The 18,714-nt window shown below is 45.9% G+C and overlaps 1 protein-coding gene across 1 annotated transcript in view; it reads right to left on the reverse strand.

Annotated features, from left to right (window-relative positions):
* Window positions 1-18,714, reverse strand: part of C4H5orf22 (chromosome 4 C5orf22 homolog) — a 105,162-nt gene that overhangs the window by 62,695 nt on the left and 23,753 nt on the right. Inside the window, exons 3-6 of the mRNA XM_063450561.1 lie at window positions 16,803-16,952; window positions 16,015-16,468; window positions 5,195-5,257; window positions 3,737-3,858 (exon numbers count right to left, since the gene is read on the reverse strand). Coding sequence (XP_063306631.1) covers window positions 3,737-3,858; window positions 5,195-5,257; window positions 16,015-16,468; window positions 16,803-16,952 — 789 coding nt within the window. The remainder of the gene's footprint in view (window positions 1-3,736; window positions 3,859-5,194; window positions 5,258-16,014; window positions 16,469-16,802; window positions 16,953-18,714) is intronic.

The following is an 18,714-nucleotide window of genomic DNA, read 5'->3' on the forward strand; positions in this document are numbered from 1 at the left end:
TGCCCACTGACAAAGAAATGATCAGTCTATAAATTTAATGGTAGGTGTATTTTAACAGTGAGAGACAGAATAACAAAGAAAACAAATGGATATAAATGGATTTGCATGTTAATGAGTGAAATACGTATTTGATCCCCAATCAATCATCAAGATTTCTGGCTCCCAGGTGTCTTTTATACAGGTAACAAGCTGATATTAGCAGCACTCTCTTAAAGGGAGTGCTCCTGATCTCAGCTCGTTACCTGTATAAAGACACCTATCCACAGATCAATCAGATTCCAAACTCTCCACCATGGCCATAACCAAGATTATGTCTAAGGATGTCAGGGACAAGATTGTAGACCTGCACAAGGCTGGAAGGGGCTGAAAGCAGCTTGGTGAGAAGTAGGGATCGACCGATATTGATTTTTAAAAGCCAATACCAATAATCTGTGAACTTTCAAGCCGATAGCTTACCGATATTCTGTATAACGTATATACTCGAGTAAAAGTCGACCCGAATAGAAGTCGAGACCCCTAATTTTACCCCCAAAAACTGGGAAAACTTATTGACTCGAGTATAAGACTAGGGTGAGAAATGCAGCAGCTACTGGTAAATTTCGAAATAAAATTAGATCCCCCAAAAATTATATTAATTTAATATTTATTTACAGTGTGTTTATATAATGAATGCAGTGTGTATGAATGCACTGTGTGCGTGTATGAATGCAGTGTGTGTGTGTGTGTGTGTGTGTGTGTGTATGAATGCAGTGTGTGAGTTTATGAGTGCAGTGTGTGTGTTTATGAGTGCAGTGTGTGTGTTTATGAGTGCAGTGTGTGTGTTTATGAGTGCAGTGTGTGTGTTTATGAGTGCAGTGTGTGTGTTTATGAGTGCAGTGTGTGTGTTTATGAGTGCAGTGTGTGTGTTTATGAGTGCAGTGTGTGTTTATGAGTGCAGTGTGTGTTTATGAGTGCAGTGTGTGTTTATGAGTGCAGTGTGTGTTTGTGTATGTGATGCAGAGTGTGTAACCTTGGTTGGGGGTGGGCATTTTTATTATTTTAATATTATTATTTTTTTAACCGGTAATATTAATTTTTGTTTTTTGTTTTTAATATTATTATAAATTTTTTATTTTATTATATTATTATTATTAACATTTGTATTTATTTATTTTTGTCCCCCCTCCCGGCTTGATACATGGTCAGGGAGGGGGGCGCTCATTCCCTGGTGGTCTAGTTGCATGGGCTGTGCAGGAGGCGGGCTGGCAGGAAGTAACTTACCTTTCCTGCAGCTCCTGTCAGCTCCCTTCTCTCTCCTCCGTGCCGGTCAGCTCCCCTGTCAGTCTCGCAGGCTGAGTGCCGCGCGGAGCGTTGCCATGGTAACCCGTGGCAACGCTCTGACCCTGCGGCTCTCGCGAGATTTACAGTGGAGGAAAATTGAGCTGACCGGCACGGAGGAGAGAGAAGGGAGCAGACAGGAGCTGCAGGAAAGGTAATTTACATCTCTTTGCCAGCCCCCAACAGGACCGCCAGGCTTGTAATGAGCCCGGCGGTCCTGGTCTGTATTATGGCAATGTTAAGTTGCCATAATACAGACACTGACTCGAGTATAGGTCGAGTGGGGGTTTTTTTCAGCACAAAAAATGTGCTGAAAAACTCGACTGATACGGTATTTACTGTATTTTTATTTTCTTAATTAAAGTATTACTATAGGGTCAGGAACACAAACATGTATTCCTGACCCTATTATGAAAATCCATCATTTAGGTAGCTTTTCCCCAATGGGGGAAAGCATTGGATTGGCTAAAATCGGAAAGGGGGCGAGGCCAAAGACCATTTTGGCCAATCAGCACCTCCTCATAGAGATGCATTGATGCATAAGCGTCACCTTATTTCCAGCGCCGCTCGGGTCTGCTGGCATTGGCCCTGCCCCCCTTTGTGACATCAAAATGGCCGATTTTGCAGCCAATCCAATGCTTTCTCTATTGGCTAAAATAGGTACGGGGGCGGGGCCAAATGTCATTTTGGTCAATCAGGATTTCCTAAATCAATGCATCTCTATGATAAAAATACAGCGTCCCCATGCAGAGTGCGGGGACGCTGAACGGCAGGGCAGCTTACTGTGCAGCACTGAGCCAGGAAGCCCCTCCAGTGGCCATCTGAGGAATGGCCACTTGAAGGTGTTCCTAGGGGCAATGTAAACACTATAACAATACAAATGGGATATCCAATAGTGTTACAAGCTCAAACACCTGTGAGGTATCCCCTATACCTACACAAAAATTAGGTGGAGCAATAAAGTATTTAGTACTTCCCTCTTTTCTTATTGTATCTAGTACTGTAAAGATAGAGAGAGAGATATAATAGTGCAGATATATAAGAATATATACATATGCAATAGTTTCAAAACAAACTCGCAAGGGTGGAGCCATATACAAAACCTGGCTCTGGTGTGGATATCTTTAGGATCGTTGTGTGGGTGATCCAAGTCCCCCTGCTGATTCTCTGGAAATCTGTTCCAGAGTTCCAAACGGTTTATTCATATAACAAAGAGTTAAAATAAGTAAATAAAAGTTCTTAGTAGTCCAATATGTTACCAATACGCGTTTTGCCGGGTGTGGCTTCATCAGTTGGTATGGGATGTCTTACGGTGTCCTTCATTTCTTTATATAGTATTGACTTCCTGGTTTCGCTGTCTTTTTCTGTTTGGTTTTTTCCCCCCAGTGGAACGCATCTTGCGTTCCACCTGTCTCTTAGTGTATTTTTCCGGATTTCCAGCTGTGTGTGTCATATCCGGTCCACCATATGGGTACCATTTTCCCTGATAGCCCCTATCTGGGAGACCAACATATCCAAAAGTCACCCAGATCAGTTCAGGTATTTGGAATTTTCATGGAAGTCATAATTTTGACCGACCGTGCACATGGTCCTATGCCTAAAACAGTTCCATGAAATCAGTGAAAAGAGTCAGTCAAGTTTGATAGTCTTTTACAGGTTTCCCTGCAGGGCCCATAGTCTGTGGGTAAGAGGCTGGCAAGCAGGCTCCTCCAGGAGCTCGTGGCAAACTCACTTGGGAAGGGGAGTTTGTAACAGACACTTTATGCATTTGTCAATATTTCATTCCCTCCCATGTAATTTGAAGGTTTGGTTTTATACAATATATATGCTGTCAGGGTAAGCCAGGAATAGGGAACAGGCTATTATCCATATCAAAATATGGGGTTCTCTCCTTTGGTTGGGTTTGTATTTAGTTTGGGGAGCTCGAAACACAGACGGAGGATAACATGACAAGGGGTCCTAGTCAGAGTTTTAATCTTTTCTATTTCCCGTCCAATCTGCAGAATGGAAGTATTACTGCATGTCTGTATGTTGTAGTGTGTACGTTTGTGAAGTTAAACATGCACAAGTTCAGTAATTCAGTAAGAAGTGAATGTAAGGCGGCTTGCCTTGGCTCTACAAATAGCAGCCACATTTCCTATGCTGCCACTGGCTGTATTTCATCTTCACATGCACAAGTGTTTTTCCCTGGGTTAAAACATACTCATTCTTTGGTGATCACAATTTATTTCTACAGAAAACGATAGGACTCCATGGAAAAATATTATACTTCAAATATGCTCATATTTTATATACCGTACTAATATAGCTACAAAGAAATAAAATAAAACAAAAAAAAACAGAACATTTTACTCAACCATTGCAATTTAAAAATTGTCTAAACTTTAAAGAAGAAAAATATTTTTTTATTTATTCATACCCAGGGTTAGAAGCCCATCGTTGTATGGTCTCCTCACCATCATCCTCACAAAAGTCGGCAAAAGCTGCTTCGAGGTCCTCAAGCTGACGTATGCGATTCTCTACACAATCTACCAAGGCATCCTGTGAGCAAGCAATGCAACAGAAACACTGTCATACTCCAGCTGGCTGTGAGTGATAAAACATCTTACTTGACGGCTCAGATCCTAATCTAACTGGTTTACTTTTAGCCAATGCTTACTTTTGCCTTTTCAAGTATACTAGATCTGAGTTACGGGCCTCATAGCAAGATGACTTTCAGTTGTTGTGGTCTATTTTACAAACATGTGCCAGAGCCCCCAATCATTGTATATCATCATCTTGAGTAATAGACTGCCTGCTTTTTCCTACTATTTTCTGATTAGTTTATCATATTGTATGGTTCTGGCACTTACAGGATTATTTACTAAAGTGAGAATGGCCAGGAATTAAACAGAATTTCAACTCTTCGGCCAAAACGGCCAATTAGGAAAGATTCTCCAAATCAATTCTATGTTCAATGTGACTATTTTGGGCGTACATGTAAAATTCACTTTGAATTCCCAGCAAGTCTCACTTCAGTGAGTAACCCTGTTAGTAAGAGGCAGGAGAAAGACATACTCTGTGCTAAAGTTGGGACTTGCGGTTATGGGGCATAACAAAATATTGCTGGACAACTTGGAATATTTACTAACATACCATATGTGTGCATAGGTCAATAGATATGGAGGGGGATGATTAACTAAATTCATTTGTACTCCAAATTATCTTATCTGCATGTGTGTCAGTGTTTGCACCTGTATATGTCATCGTGTGCATATATGTACCTGCAAGTGTGTCAGTGTATCTGTGTGCATCCTCATATGTGTCAGTGTGTGTATCTGTATGTCTGCATATGTGTCATTGCGTGTATCTGCATGTGTTTCAGTGTGTGTCTGTATCTGTATGCGCCAGTGTTTTTATCTGCATGTTTGTCAGTGTGTACACCTGTGTGTCTGTATCTGGATGTGTGTGTGAATATATGTGTATCCGTGTGCGTGCGTGTATGTCAATGTATTTCTTCATTTAAACGCCAACACTGCAAACAAAAACACCTCTGTATTCAAATGGCAACACTACATACAGACACACTCCTACATTCAAACGCAAACACACACAAGTAAACCACTGCTTTCAAATGGCTACATATAAAAAATGCACCACTACATTCACACACACTCCATACAAGACACTGCTGAGAGCTAAATACAACCCTGCAAGAATGGGCAAATGGTCTATGGCAAAGAAATGTGGGAGTTGTACAACAGGTGGGGATCTACCTTTTGGCCATCCTTGTGATGGAAGATGAGGGGGGGGGGGGGGCGGGGCGCAAAAAAAGTATTTCACCAGGGCCCTCTGTACTTTAGTTTCACCACTGGATATGAGATTATTATTGCATTACCTCTGTATCATTAGGGGTTGGCTTCCTGAAGCTGTAAAGCTCTTGCAAAATGTTGTATTCATCCTAAAACACAAGATTTTATAATGAAACAAACCTGTGTGGAAATTGAAAAAAACAATTGAAAGCCAAGTCATGAATACAAGTGTGAATCAGTCATCCCTCTAGCAAGATAAGTTATTGAAAGCAAGTAAATATTTAATGTGGTAAAATGTAATTACATGTCACGCAACTTGTCAAATGTCCACTTTGGAATAATTCCTGTAAGTCTGTCAAAAATATTATTTCAGTCACATAAAATGCAGATGATCTGCCATATTAACATGCTTTCCTCTAAAAGTAAAAAGTGACATGACTTTGACAACCATGCTGTCACAAGATAAGAAGCCTGTCACTGTGATGAGACACTAAATTGGTTTACAGAATAACATGATGCCGAGTTGTCATTTTGTTAGAACCTGAGACTCAAAATAAAAAAATACCATAATGTATTTTAATTTTTTTTTTTTTTAACAAACTAGAATTGTGCAAATCATGTAAGCATTAAATGTGAAGCTTTAATCCAACAATAAAAGTACAACTTTTGAAACACTTTTTCTGTACTACACACTGCGTTTAGGTTTCGGTTCCCAATATCAAGAAACAGCACTCACTGATTTCATGCTGTGTAAGATGGTGAAGTGACAGCTCGTGTTCAAAACAAATACATTTAATTTTAACAAAACACTTCTGTGGCAAAACTAGCCACTTCTGAGCTATATGCAGTATAGGTTGTCCATAGGCTGAATGTATGATGTGTTCCGTTAAATGTGTATGTATTGTGCTATGGCCGTTCGCATGCTGACAGCCGTACGCTGCCAGCATACAAGCATTCATACGACGAAACACGGCTATCCTGGCCGTTCGCCGTACGAATACGGGCTCCCCAGGTCGACCACACATTCCAAGTCGTGTGGTACCAATTAACCGATTGCAACATTGTTGCAATCGGTAATTAAGGGCTCTCCTAGGTGGCCGTCGATCCACTACCGACCATGCGGCGGTCGGCCATCTTGGATCCTTTGTCTCTGCAGCGGTGTTCGGTCGTCGAGAGCTTGGAACTGAAAACGGCTACTCAATGATCCGAGCACCGCTGGACTTCCAGAGCGTTCGGGAGTGCCGCGTTCGGTACATTATATGTCCCGTACTTATTCGGTACTTTTAGACCAACTTCCATGTTTAAATGTATTAGGTGCGGCGTTCGGTCAATTCAGCTGGGATCGGAGCGGTATTCTCACAAAGTGTGCGCTCCGACCCCAGCTATCTACCGAACGTTCGATTATTCCAAAGTACCGAATATTGTGTGAATTATGTATTTTAAAGTCAATTGTCGGTTTTGCTGCACGAGGGGATAATCCACTTAATCGTCCATTTTAGTGGGAGTATCCCTCTCGTGCCGCAATGCCTGTTGGGAAAGTCACAATGCATGTTGGGAGAAATCCCCTGGATTATCTGTGTGGAAACCCCTTGCATGGGGAACTGTATAAATATGCTGCTTGTGAATAAACCGAGTTAGTTGACTCCCAAACTGTGTTTCGTCCGGTTATTGGGAGGATTGGGGACATTGCCTTGCTTCCTACTCTGACTGTGGATTTCCTGAGGATACCAACGGATATCGTGTATTATTATACTGCATTCCGTTACAATTGGTGGCAAGCGACGGGATCCGAACCTTACAGCCGAAAAGCAGCGTTCGTGTAAACTGGAACTACCGAACAAGGAAAGCAAGGGCAATTCGTATGGAGATTGACTATACCATACTGAAACGACAGACTTTAAAAGAGCTACTGGAAGCCAGGGGCAAGATAGCCAGCAACAAATCTAAGGCTGTGCTGATCGCTGAACTGATGGAGGGAGACAGAGCCCGCAGCGCTACACCTCCACCAGCCAGGGAAGAGACCCCATTCCAGAAAGAGCTACGAACCAGGTTGGAGTTTCTGCCGCAACCAGTACCGTTGGAAATATTGACCGTGATGGTATCGGATGTACAGGATTATCTGATGGCAACCAACCCACCAGCAACACCGCCTAGGGCAGAGTCTGTTACTGCCTCCACCTATGGACAGGTAAAGCCCAAAGTCCCACATCACGCATTTAAAGCGTTTTGTGAAGAAAAGGACGAAATTGATGGGTACTTACAGGATTTTGAGCGGCTGTGCGATTTGCACGATTTGGAACCCGCAGTATGGGTGCCGCTGCTGGCCGGCAAATTATCGGGTAGGGCAGCTGAAGCCTACCGTGCTGTACCTCGAGAGGACAGCAAAGATTACCCTAAAGTAAAGAGGGCGATCTTGGAGAGGTATGCTATTACCCCAGAAGCATACCGGCGCAAGTTCAGGGGCTTGCGCAAACCGGAGAAAGATTCTCACGCAGAGTGGGCGCACAAGCTGGATCAAGCATCGCAAGGATGGATACAGGCCAGCAACGCCACTAATATGGAGGAGTTGCGACAGCTTATGCTACTGGAACAGTTTTTTAATGGTTTGTCCCCAGACGCACAAGAATGGGTGAGAGACCGTAAACCACTCACCCTACCCGAAGCCGCTAGATTGGCGGATCAGCATTTTGATGCCAGGAGGCATCACGGATCACAGAATAAGACTCTCCCTCGGATTACAGGGCCACCCAATAATTTTACTCCTACCGGCCCCACCGTACCCCTGCACAGGCCAGCACTGAATACTCCACCACCCCCCTCCCGATACAACGGCCGGGCTAACATTCAGTGTCACACCTGCAAGCAGTGGGGACATATTTCTCGGGAGTGCACCCAAAACCGGAGCCGGCAAGCTTGGAATCAGGTGCGACAAAATTTGGCACCAAGGGCTGCTGCACACCATTACCAGGTAGCACCCGTCACCCAAGAATTGCTGAGCGCTCAAATTGAGGAGCCTCTAGGGGTGCTCCACGAAGTAATGTCGGTCCGAGCCACCGACAACCGACAACATCATCGGCAGCTAGTAACCCTAGAGGGGAAGGAGGTACAAGGGCTCCGGGATTCGGGAGCCACTTTAACTTTGGTTGCACCACATTTGGTACCGGGCGCAACCCACACTGGCGGTTCAGTGGCAGTACGGGTGGCCGGGGGAGCAGTATACCGGCTACCGACTGCCAAAGTACACTTGGATTGGGGTGTGGGAGAGGGGACCGTGGAAGTGGGGCTTATGCAGAATTTACCTGCAGATGTTGTGCTGGGGAATGACTTAGGCCAAATGACTTCCGCTTTTATTCCCCAGACTCCCTACCAGGAGGCACACCCCGTAACCACCCGGCAACAGGCTCGCACCACGGCTACACCGATACACTCTGAGGCTCAGGTAAGAGACCATGCTCCCCAACCGACCCCCATGCCCTGGGATACCCCGACTACCTTTGCGACCGAAGTCCAGACCGATCCCACCCTCCAAGTATATAGGGACCGGGCACAAGCAGACCAAGCCGGGCTAGAGGGGGAGCGGTACATCTGGGAGAAAGAGTTGTTATACCGTGTCACGACAAAAGATGTGGGGGGGTCTGTCACCCTGACTAACAAGCAGCTAGTGGTACCGCAAAAGTATAGGCAGGAGCTGCTTAGAATTGCTCATGACATCCCCTTGTCAGGACACCTAGGGATGACCCGTACCCGATACCGCTTAACGCATGCCTTCTTCTGGCCCGGGATCTCTCAGGATGTGCGCCAGTATTGCACCTCTTGCGACGTCTGCCAGCGAGTAGGTAAACGAGGGGATCGCCACAAGGCCAAGCTATGTCCCCTACCCATTATCGCAGAACCCTTCAGCCGAGTAGCGGTGGATATCGTAGGGCCCCTGCCAAAACCCAGTCCCTCTGGCAAAAGATACATTTTAACTGTAGTGGATTACGCCACCAGGTACCCCGAAGCTGTGGCCCTCACTAATATCCATGCTGAGACCGTAGCGGAAGCATTAATGAAAGTGTTTTCCCGGGTAGGGTTTCCCCAAGAGATAATCTCGGACCGAGGTACCCAATTTACGGCCGAAGTTACTCAACATATGTGGAAGGTATGTGGCATTAAGCCAATAGTTAATTCCGCCTACCACCCCCAGTCCAATGGGCTATGTGAGAGGTTCAACGGGACCCTGAAGCAGATGCTTCGGACGTTCGGGGAGACCCACAAAGACTGGGAGAGGTTTCTGCCTCACCTACTCTTTGCTTATAGAGAGGTTCCCCAGGAGTCGACAGGATTCTCCCCGTTTGAGTTACTATTTGGGAGGAGGGTGCGGGGACCCTTGAACTTAATTAGGGAACACTGGGAGGGAGAGAGTACTACCAACGAAACCCCTATCATATCCTACGTACTGGAGTTCAGGGACCGTCTGGAGGCGCTCACTCAGGCTGTACACACCAACCTCCAGGCGGCCCAGCAACGACAGCGACGCTGGTACAATAGAGGAGCCCGAGACCGCAGCTTTCAGGTGGGACAGAAGGTTTTAATTTTAAAACCTGTCCGCACAGACAAGCTGCAGGCCATCTGGCAAGGCCCATACCAGGTAGTGGAGCAGCGATGCGACACTACCTATGTGATTGGCCCCTGCTCAGGGGTAGGGAAGAGACGCATGCTCCACGTGAACATGCTCAAACCCTACCATGAGAGGATCGAGGATGTGACGGCAATATGTGCCTCCTCCTTAGAGGATCAAGAGAACCTGCCCTTACCTGACCTACTAGAACCCGAGACGCCGATAGAGCCCTCCCAGGGAGTTCAGCTGGGGGAGCGGCTAAGCGTCCATGAGCGTGCCCAGGTACAAGCGCTGATCGAAGCCAAAGGAGCTACCTTCTCCAATTTACCTGGTTACACTCCGCTAGCCACCCACCGAGTAGACACCCTGGGACAGCTACCTATGAGACAGGCTCCATATAGGGTTCCGGAATCAGTCCGTACCCATATGAAAGCCGAGCTAGACGAAATGCTACAGCTAGGGGTTATCGAACCCTCCGATAGCCCCTGGGCATCGCCGGTAGTCCTGGTACCGAAAAAGGATGGCACCACCAGGTTCTGTGTCGACTACCGGAGGCTAAATGACAAAACGGTTTCTGATGCCTACCCGATGCCCCGGATAGACGAGCTGTTAGATAAGATGGCACGGGGTCAGTATCTCACTACCATTGACTTGTGTAAGGGGTACTGGCAAATTCCGCTAGCCGATGACGCCATCCCCAAGTCGGCGTTTGTCACTCCGTTTGGCCTGTACCAGTTCAAGGTCATGCCTTTCGGAATGAAAAACGCTCCGGCTACCTTTCAGCGGATGGTGGATCGGCTACTGGACGGGTTCCAGGAGTATGCCTGTGCCTATCTAGATGATATAACCATCTTTAGCCAGACCTGGGAAGACCACCTACACCATATAGGGGCGATACTAGATCGTATTGGGGAGGCCGGGTTAACGTTGAAGCCTAGCAAGTGTCACATAGGTATGGCTGAGGTGCAGTATCTGGGACACCGAGTAGGGTGTGGGCAACAGAGACCCGAGCCAGCCAAGATTGAGGCCGTAGCAAAGTGGCCTACCCCCAGGACTAAGACTCAGGTGCTGGCGTTCCTAGGGACGGCCGGCTACTACCGGAAGTTTGTTCCAGACTATAGCACCCTGGCCAAACCCCTAACGGACTTGACTAAAAAGAACCTTCCCCGACAGGTTGTCTGGGCCCCAGAGTGTGAGCAGGCCTTCCAGCAACTCAAAACGGCTCTAACTAATGCTCCTGTGTTAACTGCTCCTGATCCAACTAAAAGATTTCTTGTTCACACAGACGCTTCAATGTTTGGATTGGGGGCAGTACTGAGCCAAGTGGGAGCCGATGGCGGAGAACACCCCGTAGCCTATTTAAGCCGCAAGTTGCTGCCGCGTGAAGTGAGCTACGCTGCCATCGAGAAAGAATGCCTGCCCGTGGTGTGGGCCCTCAAAAAGTTACAGCCATATTTGTACGGACAACCTTTTTCCTTACTCACAGATCACAACCCGTTAGTGTGGCTAAACCGTGTATCTGGAGACAATGCCAGGCTGCTGCGCTGGAGTTTGGCGCTGCAGCCCTTTGACTTTACCATTCACTATCGGCCCGGAAAACAAAACGGTAACGCTGACGGGTTATCCAGACAGACTGAACTCGAGAAGTGATCTGTGAGTACTCTCCCGGACATCCCCAAGCCGATCCGTTGGGATCAGACTGTGTATGCCGGCTTGGTTCTGGGGGAGCATTATGGCAAAACTAGCCACTTCTGAGCTATATGCAGTATAGGTTGTCCGTAGGCTGAATGTATGATGTGTTCCGTTAAATGTGTATGTATTGTGCTATGGCCGTTCGCATGCTGACAGCCGTACGCTGCCAGCATACAAGCATTCATACGACGAAACACGGCTATCCTGGCCGTTCGCCGTACGAATACGGGCTCCCCAGGTCGACCACACATTCCAAGTCGTGTGGTACCAATTAACCGATTGCAACATTGTTGCAATCGGTAATTAAGGGCTCTCCTAGGTGGCCGTCGATCCACTACCGACCATGCGGCGGTCGGCCATCTTGGATCCTTTGTCTCTGCAGCGGTGTTCGGTCGTCGAGAGCTTGGAACTGAAAACGGCTACTCAATGATCCGAGCACCGCTGGACTTCCAGAGCGTTCGGGAGTGCCGCGTTCGGTACATTATGTGTCCCGTACTTATTCGGTACTTTTAGACCAACTTCCATGTTTAAATGTATTAGGTGCGGCGTTCGGTCAATTCAGCTGGGATCGGAGCGGTATTCTCACAAAGTGTGCGCTCCGACCCCAGCTATCTACCGAACGTTCGATTATTCCAAAGTACCGAATATTGTGTGAATTATGTATTTTAAAGTCAATTGTCGGTTTTGCTGCACGAGGGGATAATCCACTTAATCGTCCATTTTAGTGGGAGTATCCCTCTCGTGCCGCAATGCCTGTTGGGAAAGTCACAATGCATGTTGGGAGAAATCCCCTGGATTATCTGTGTGGAAACCCCTTGCATGGGGAACTGTATAAATATGCTGCTTGTGAATAAACCGAGTTAGTTGACTCCCAAACTGTGTTTCGTCCGGTTATTGGGAGGATTGGGGACATTGCCTTGCTTCCTACTCTGACTGTGGATTTCCTGAGGATACCAACGGATATCGTGTATTATTATACTGCATTCCGTTACAACTTCAAACACCTAATGTACTAAGGCTTGCTGAAGTGCTTTATGTGTGACGAGTGTGTACTCTTTTTTTCATATGAAAAAAGTGCAGATTTCAACACAAATTGTCACTTTTATAAATTACTGTTTACACCCCCCTGTCCTGTAAATTCCTGGTTTGGTTAGCTCAGTAAAGCCTAACTCGAGAGGCAGCAATTACGCAGAGCTCCTGACTTGTAATGTCTCATTGAGCTTTATTGGGAAGTCTGTAATTGGACAGCCACAGAAAGCCAGGGCTTTGTTAGAAGGGGAGGGCTTGCATAGGCTGCAGACAAGAGATCTATAGTTTTTGCAAGATTTTTTTTTTTTTTGTATATTCACCCAATGATATTTATAAATTTTTCTTTGTATTTATGCAGTAGAGTCCCTTTTTATTTTATCTGAATTATTATCGTCCTGTAAAGTTTAAGATACGTGACCTGCATTTGTACATGTATTTCTTAGATGCCACTGAAGATGCATGTGCATCCATAATATAATGGTACACATTTTGACACTTATCACATCACAAAGTACTCTCAGACTTTGAGAGTTAGAATTCTAGGTGTGAAATATCAGCAGGTTAAAGATACATTGCCAATATACAAAAATTATTCAGCGGCTAGTATTAGGTATGTCATACTGTAGTGCTTAGAGTGTCAGGAGTACCCTTCAAATGGTTTGACTTTTTAACAAGGGTCTACCTGGTGCTGCTCACCACCTCCACTACCACTGCAGGAGAAGTTCCTGAACAGGGACATTTGTTAACTCACCTTAGCTAAACTCTACCATGCCAAATAACTTAAGAAACCATAAGGTCAAATGTATTTGCTTTCTAAATACAAAACTTTAAAAATAATACACAGATGGGGCGGAGCTAAGCACCCAAAGCGAGCGGTCGCATGGCCGCAGAGCTCCCGGACAAACAACTAACAAACAACTAAAAAGCGACATTTACAGCACCCAAACCTGCACAAAAACACGCCCGGGGGCCACCCTGAGAACCGGGAGAGTCAGATGGGGCGGAAAACCAAGAAAGCAAAGCCCGACAGACCCCGCAAGGGAAAGGACATTGGGGAACTATGGCGGCAGGCACACGAGGCAGGAGGCGCCAAAATGGAGTCCCTGCATGGCGGATGCTCGGACTTCACAGAGGGGTCGTCAGATGAAGATGGGAGAGACTCCACGCTGACCCCCTCACAGCTAAGGGGACCACCACAAACAAAGGCCCCCACCCCGGTGACCATCGAGGCAATCTGACAACTCATGGCAGTTCACCATAAGAAGATCTCAGCCGACGTGGCCCTAATCAGGGAGGACATCAAAGGCATTACAGACAGGCTGAGAAAGGTGGAGGCCTACTCTGCCAGCCACTCCAACCAGATCACGGATCTGCAGGCAGCGATCAAAGATCTGCAACACAAAACCTTGCAGCAAGAAACCCTAATGGCCGTCGAAGAAGACAGGTACCGCCGAAATAATCTCAAGCTAAGAGGCGTCACGGACTCCATACAGGAGGCTGAACTACCGCATCTTATCAGGCGACTCCTCACGGAGCTACTGACGCCAAAGGCGGCAAAAGCGATCATCCTAGAGGACCTGTTTCGGATACTTCGGTCTGCAAAAGCCCCTCAAACTGCCACAGGGGACCTAATACTAAAATTTCAGCCAGAGAAAAGAAGATGGTCCTTGAGGCTACAAAGGGACAGTCTTCCTACCCCTTTGAGGGGATGACCCTCTCTTTTTATACGGAATTGTCTGCGGGAACACTGGCATGGCGGAGATCCCTGAGCACATATACAGCCCTACTACGTCTCCATCAAATACAGTACCGCTGGGGCCCGAACCACACCCTCAGCAAAGGAGAAACCAAACACGTTGTCCACAACCCCCTAGAAGCCGCAGAGATAATGAGGCAACTGAACATTCCCATTGATCCACAAAGTCAGGCAACGCACCTCGCAGGTCACACACACCACCTGGGAAGGCATATCGTGGATGCCCCGGAATTTGTGCCCAGGAAGCCGCCGACTGACCCATACGCCACAGCCACCGCATGAACAGGGCTGCGGACTTACCACCCACCTAACGCCAATGCAGCCGTCGATAGAACTCAGCTGCTCACCATGAGGAGCAGAGCCTGGGCTTTAACGGGTCGGGACTGGGGTATCGGCTGCTGCCATGGCCGTGGACACTGAGCCCAGTTGCTACCTACACGACCCCGCGGCTGGCGCTCAGGGGGGTTGGATAAATGTTTAGCACACTATGTTCTGCCGTTGATACCAAGGTTATAATACATTTTATCTTTATCACTACCACCACCTCGGAAACGCTAATGTAGTCCGAGCTCCAGCCTAGCATAGCATGCTGCACATCTAGTTAATCTGCGGCCTCACTGCATAGCTCTACATGCACTCTGTAGCGCCAACGTAACAATAGCCAGGCTCCTTTACCCTCACCCGTTGAACTGATAACTGGACGAGGATACACGCCACTTAGGGGAACCTCAGGGGACACAGACACACTCACAGCAGACCACACACACTCAGAGCACACGTTGAACTCAGGGCTTGAAGGTAATCTTATGCTGTTGGTTTCACCCATTGCCTGCGAATTTAACACGCTTAAACATGTACCAGAAGTTACAGCCAGAGCGCACGTTCTATTTATTGTTTAAATGTTTTTCTTTGATTTGATGTAACTCAACGTCAGCTAATTTAGCATGCTTAAGCTCATTCCTAAATTTAAAGACAGAGCACTCGTTGAATTCTCTTGATAGACTATACTCTCATGATCCTGTGTAAATCAAGATAGACGGAGCACACTTTGAATTTACTGTTTGAATATACACTCATAATTCTATGTAACTCAAAGCCAGCTACATCTGGCAAGCTTAAAGAGAAAGCCAGAGCGCACGCTAACCTTATTGTTTGAATTTACTATTATGATTTTGTGTAACCCAAAGCCAGCTAACTTAGCACGCTTAAGCTCGTACTTAAAGATAAAAACAGGGCACTCGCTGAATCTTCTGGATAGAATATTATACTCTCCCATTTTATCTCAAGATTTTACCTATATTAAATGCCAGCTAATTTGGCATGCTTCAGATTGTACTCAAAGATGAAGCCGGAGAACACTTCGAATTTATTATTTGAATGTACTATCATAATTTTACGTACCAGCTAATTTGACAGGCTTAAGCACGGACTTAAAGTTAAAGCCGGAGCACACGTTGAATTAACAGTCTAAAGGTAACCCAACTATTTAGCCTAACTTGAATACTTGCTAATTTTGCCTGTACTCCACGTTAAAATTACGCTACTATAACGCATAGTTCTGTCTTTCATAATAATATCTTAAAATGTGCTGTCAACTCGGAGCCACATATGTAACCTTATGTACCATCCATACACTTATGCATGCGGTTGTGGCATGGTTTGATGTTCTGTTATTCTTTGCACACTCAAAATAAAGAATTTAAAAAAAAATAAATAATAATACACAGATGACCTATTGACAGTTACCTTATAACAATATTCATAAACAGCCAAGTGAGATGCATGGTCTAACATTTAGTACAGGTGCTCATTTTCATGCGTTTACATACCTGAGTGTACATTTCCTTAAAAGGATTCTTGACCGAAAAGAAATCTAAATCTACATCCAGAACGTAGGCATCCCCTTTCTCCAGAATTTGTATAATGGTATTGGCAATCTCTGCGTTGGGTGACGACAGGCTATTAGGATCATTACACGTTTCCATGCTGCTATGAGAAGAGGTGCCTTTCCTCAAGCCGTCTTCCGTATCTTCACACACAGAAAAAGAAACTCCCTTGGAGGTGATACTTTGGAACGCGGACGCAGAATCACTATGTCCTTCTTCATTTCTCGTGAGCTTTTGCTTTTTAGCCGCAGATTCACCTTTTTCTGTATCTTCCCATCCTGGTTCGTTCACAGGGTTCAACAAAATAACATCCAAATCCAGAGATTTGGGGTTCTCAAGCTGTTCTTTGGGGACGTAAAGACCATCACTCAGGAAGTAGTCATCTGTGCTTGTAACCCTAAATTAAAAAAAACAGATGATATTACACTATTAAAGAGATATGCCTGTGTATTAGTAACACCACCCACTGTGACGTAGCGGGATATCCAGAATATCAGGATAGTTACTACCTCACTGTAAACTAAGTGTTCTAAAGGATGCTCTTTCCTGAAACAATATATTCGTTGGCAATTTTGATAGTCCTTATGCCCTACACAACTGTTTCAAAGGACCTCTTTTATAAAAAGACGCTCTTTAACATCACATTCTTTGCAAGGCAACAAAAAGGACCACTTGTTTTATAACATGGCGGAATATTAGGCTCCCAGGGTGCAAACTGAATATAAAATGACCTTATGGTAGTTGTAGTTTTGTCTTTGCCGACCAAGAAGGAATGCTTGCCTTCCTTTATCTGCTGGGCCCAGATCGGATGGATCCACACCACACGAGAAAAGTGTCCAGCATACACCACTGGCATGATCCAGTTCTCAATACTTAGTTCACTGCAATGATATGAAAAACATATGTAAACTTAAAATAAAGTAAAAAACAGACATTAACATGCAACACAAGTGCAGGGCAATGATTGCGAGTTCATGTAAATTCATGCACATAAAATATATATATGTATTTTAAACGATTACTTTTTTTCCCTTTGCAGAGTGAAGCTCAATGTCATTCAGAGCACAAGTGAAATGCAGAAATTACAGGGTCTGACTGCCATGCTGTGCAGATGTGTTTCTCTGGAGATCCTTCATACTTGGCTTAACCCCTTAAGGACCAAACTTCTGGAATAAAAGGGAATCATGACGTGTCACACACGTCATGTGTCCTTAAGGGGTTAAAGGAACACTATAGTGTCAGGAATACAAAGGTGTATTCCAGACACTATAGGTCAGGGTCTTGACAAATTTGCTTGACATCTAGGAGCAAGCTAAAAAAAGCTAGGAGCCAGATTTTTCAATGTCAAAAATGCAATTCTTAAAGGGACACTATATAGTCACCAGAACCACTACAGCTTAATGTAGTTGTTTTGAAGTCTATACACTGTCCTTGCATGCTTTCCAATGTAAGCACTAACTTTTCAGACTAAATGGCAGAGTTTACAACGCAGTCTGGTAACACCTCTAGTGAGTCACTTGACAGCCTCTAGAAGTGCTTTTTGGGCCAGGTGCTGCACAGTGTGTAGCACCTACATTAATGCTTCCCATAGGTACGCATTGATTCAATGTATCTCTAGGAGGAGAAATTGATAGAGCAGCATTGCGTTTCGCCGAGCATGCGCAATAATATCGCAATGTTTTTCTATGGGGAAGCATTGGATTGCCTGAGATCATCAAGACTGATTATCTCAGCCATGGAGGTGGGGCCAGCCGTGGCTCCACCAGCACGGTGTGGGAAAAAGTGTGAGTAAAAACCCCATTCCCATGTGTTAAGGGGGGGGCAGGTCACCTAAACATACACACACTGACAGACACACAAACTGATTTGATACAGACACTCACTGACACAAACACACACACACACACACACACAAATCATTACTTTTTAAAATTTTAAATCCACCCAGTCTCCCATCCTTTGTGAAAGACGGGTCCAGTGGGGCTGCGGTCATCTCTCTGCTCTGCTCCCTAGAGCACGGTTAGTGATGCGGAGCCCGATAGATATCATAGGCCTGCTCCCTGCATCACTGGAGGGCGTGCAAGGGAGCAGAACAGGGAGATTACAGTTCACTCGCAGCCGCACTCATTCAGCAACCCGCACGGCATGCCTCCCTCCCTCTCAATGAGCTGACTGCCTGCCTCCAATCTCGGGCAGTCACCGCAGAGGCTGGACAGGCTCACAAACTCCAGGCTTTGTCAAGCCCTGCTATAGGTCTAAGAAGGTGACTTTATTACCTTTTTCGAGTGATGCACATGTCCGGGGTTATAGGCCATCGCACATGCATAGCAAAACGCAATCGCTACTTACAAAATGGTCATGCAGCCACATTGCACAGAACCAAGTTTGCAACAGGGGGATATCCTGCCCAACTTTGTGAGAGGTTCTGGGCATTACTGTCCAAATGGGCATCCCAGAAGCCAACCTATGCTTACCGCCAGACTGGGGCTCAGCGGCAGCAGGGATGGAGTCAGTGGGTTCCCACACTGAGCAAATAAGTCATCTATTTTAGTATCATTCAATTGGGCTTTCCTTGACTGAGAGCCATTAAGGAATAATCCCCGTCACATCGCCAACACCCATTTAAAGCAACTCGCATGGATC

This window comes from Pelobates fuscus, chromosome 4 (assembly GCF_036172605.1).
Source record: "Pelobates fuscus isolate aPelFus1 chromosome 4, aPelFus1.pri, whole genome shotgun sequence".
In the NCBI taxonomy this organism is placed as follows: Eukaryota; Metazoa; Chordata; class Amphibia; order Anura; family Pelobatidae; genus Pelobates; species Pelobates fuscus.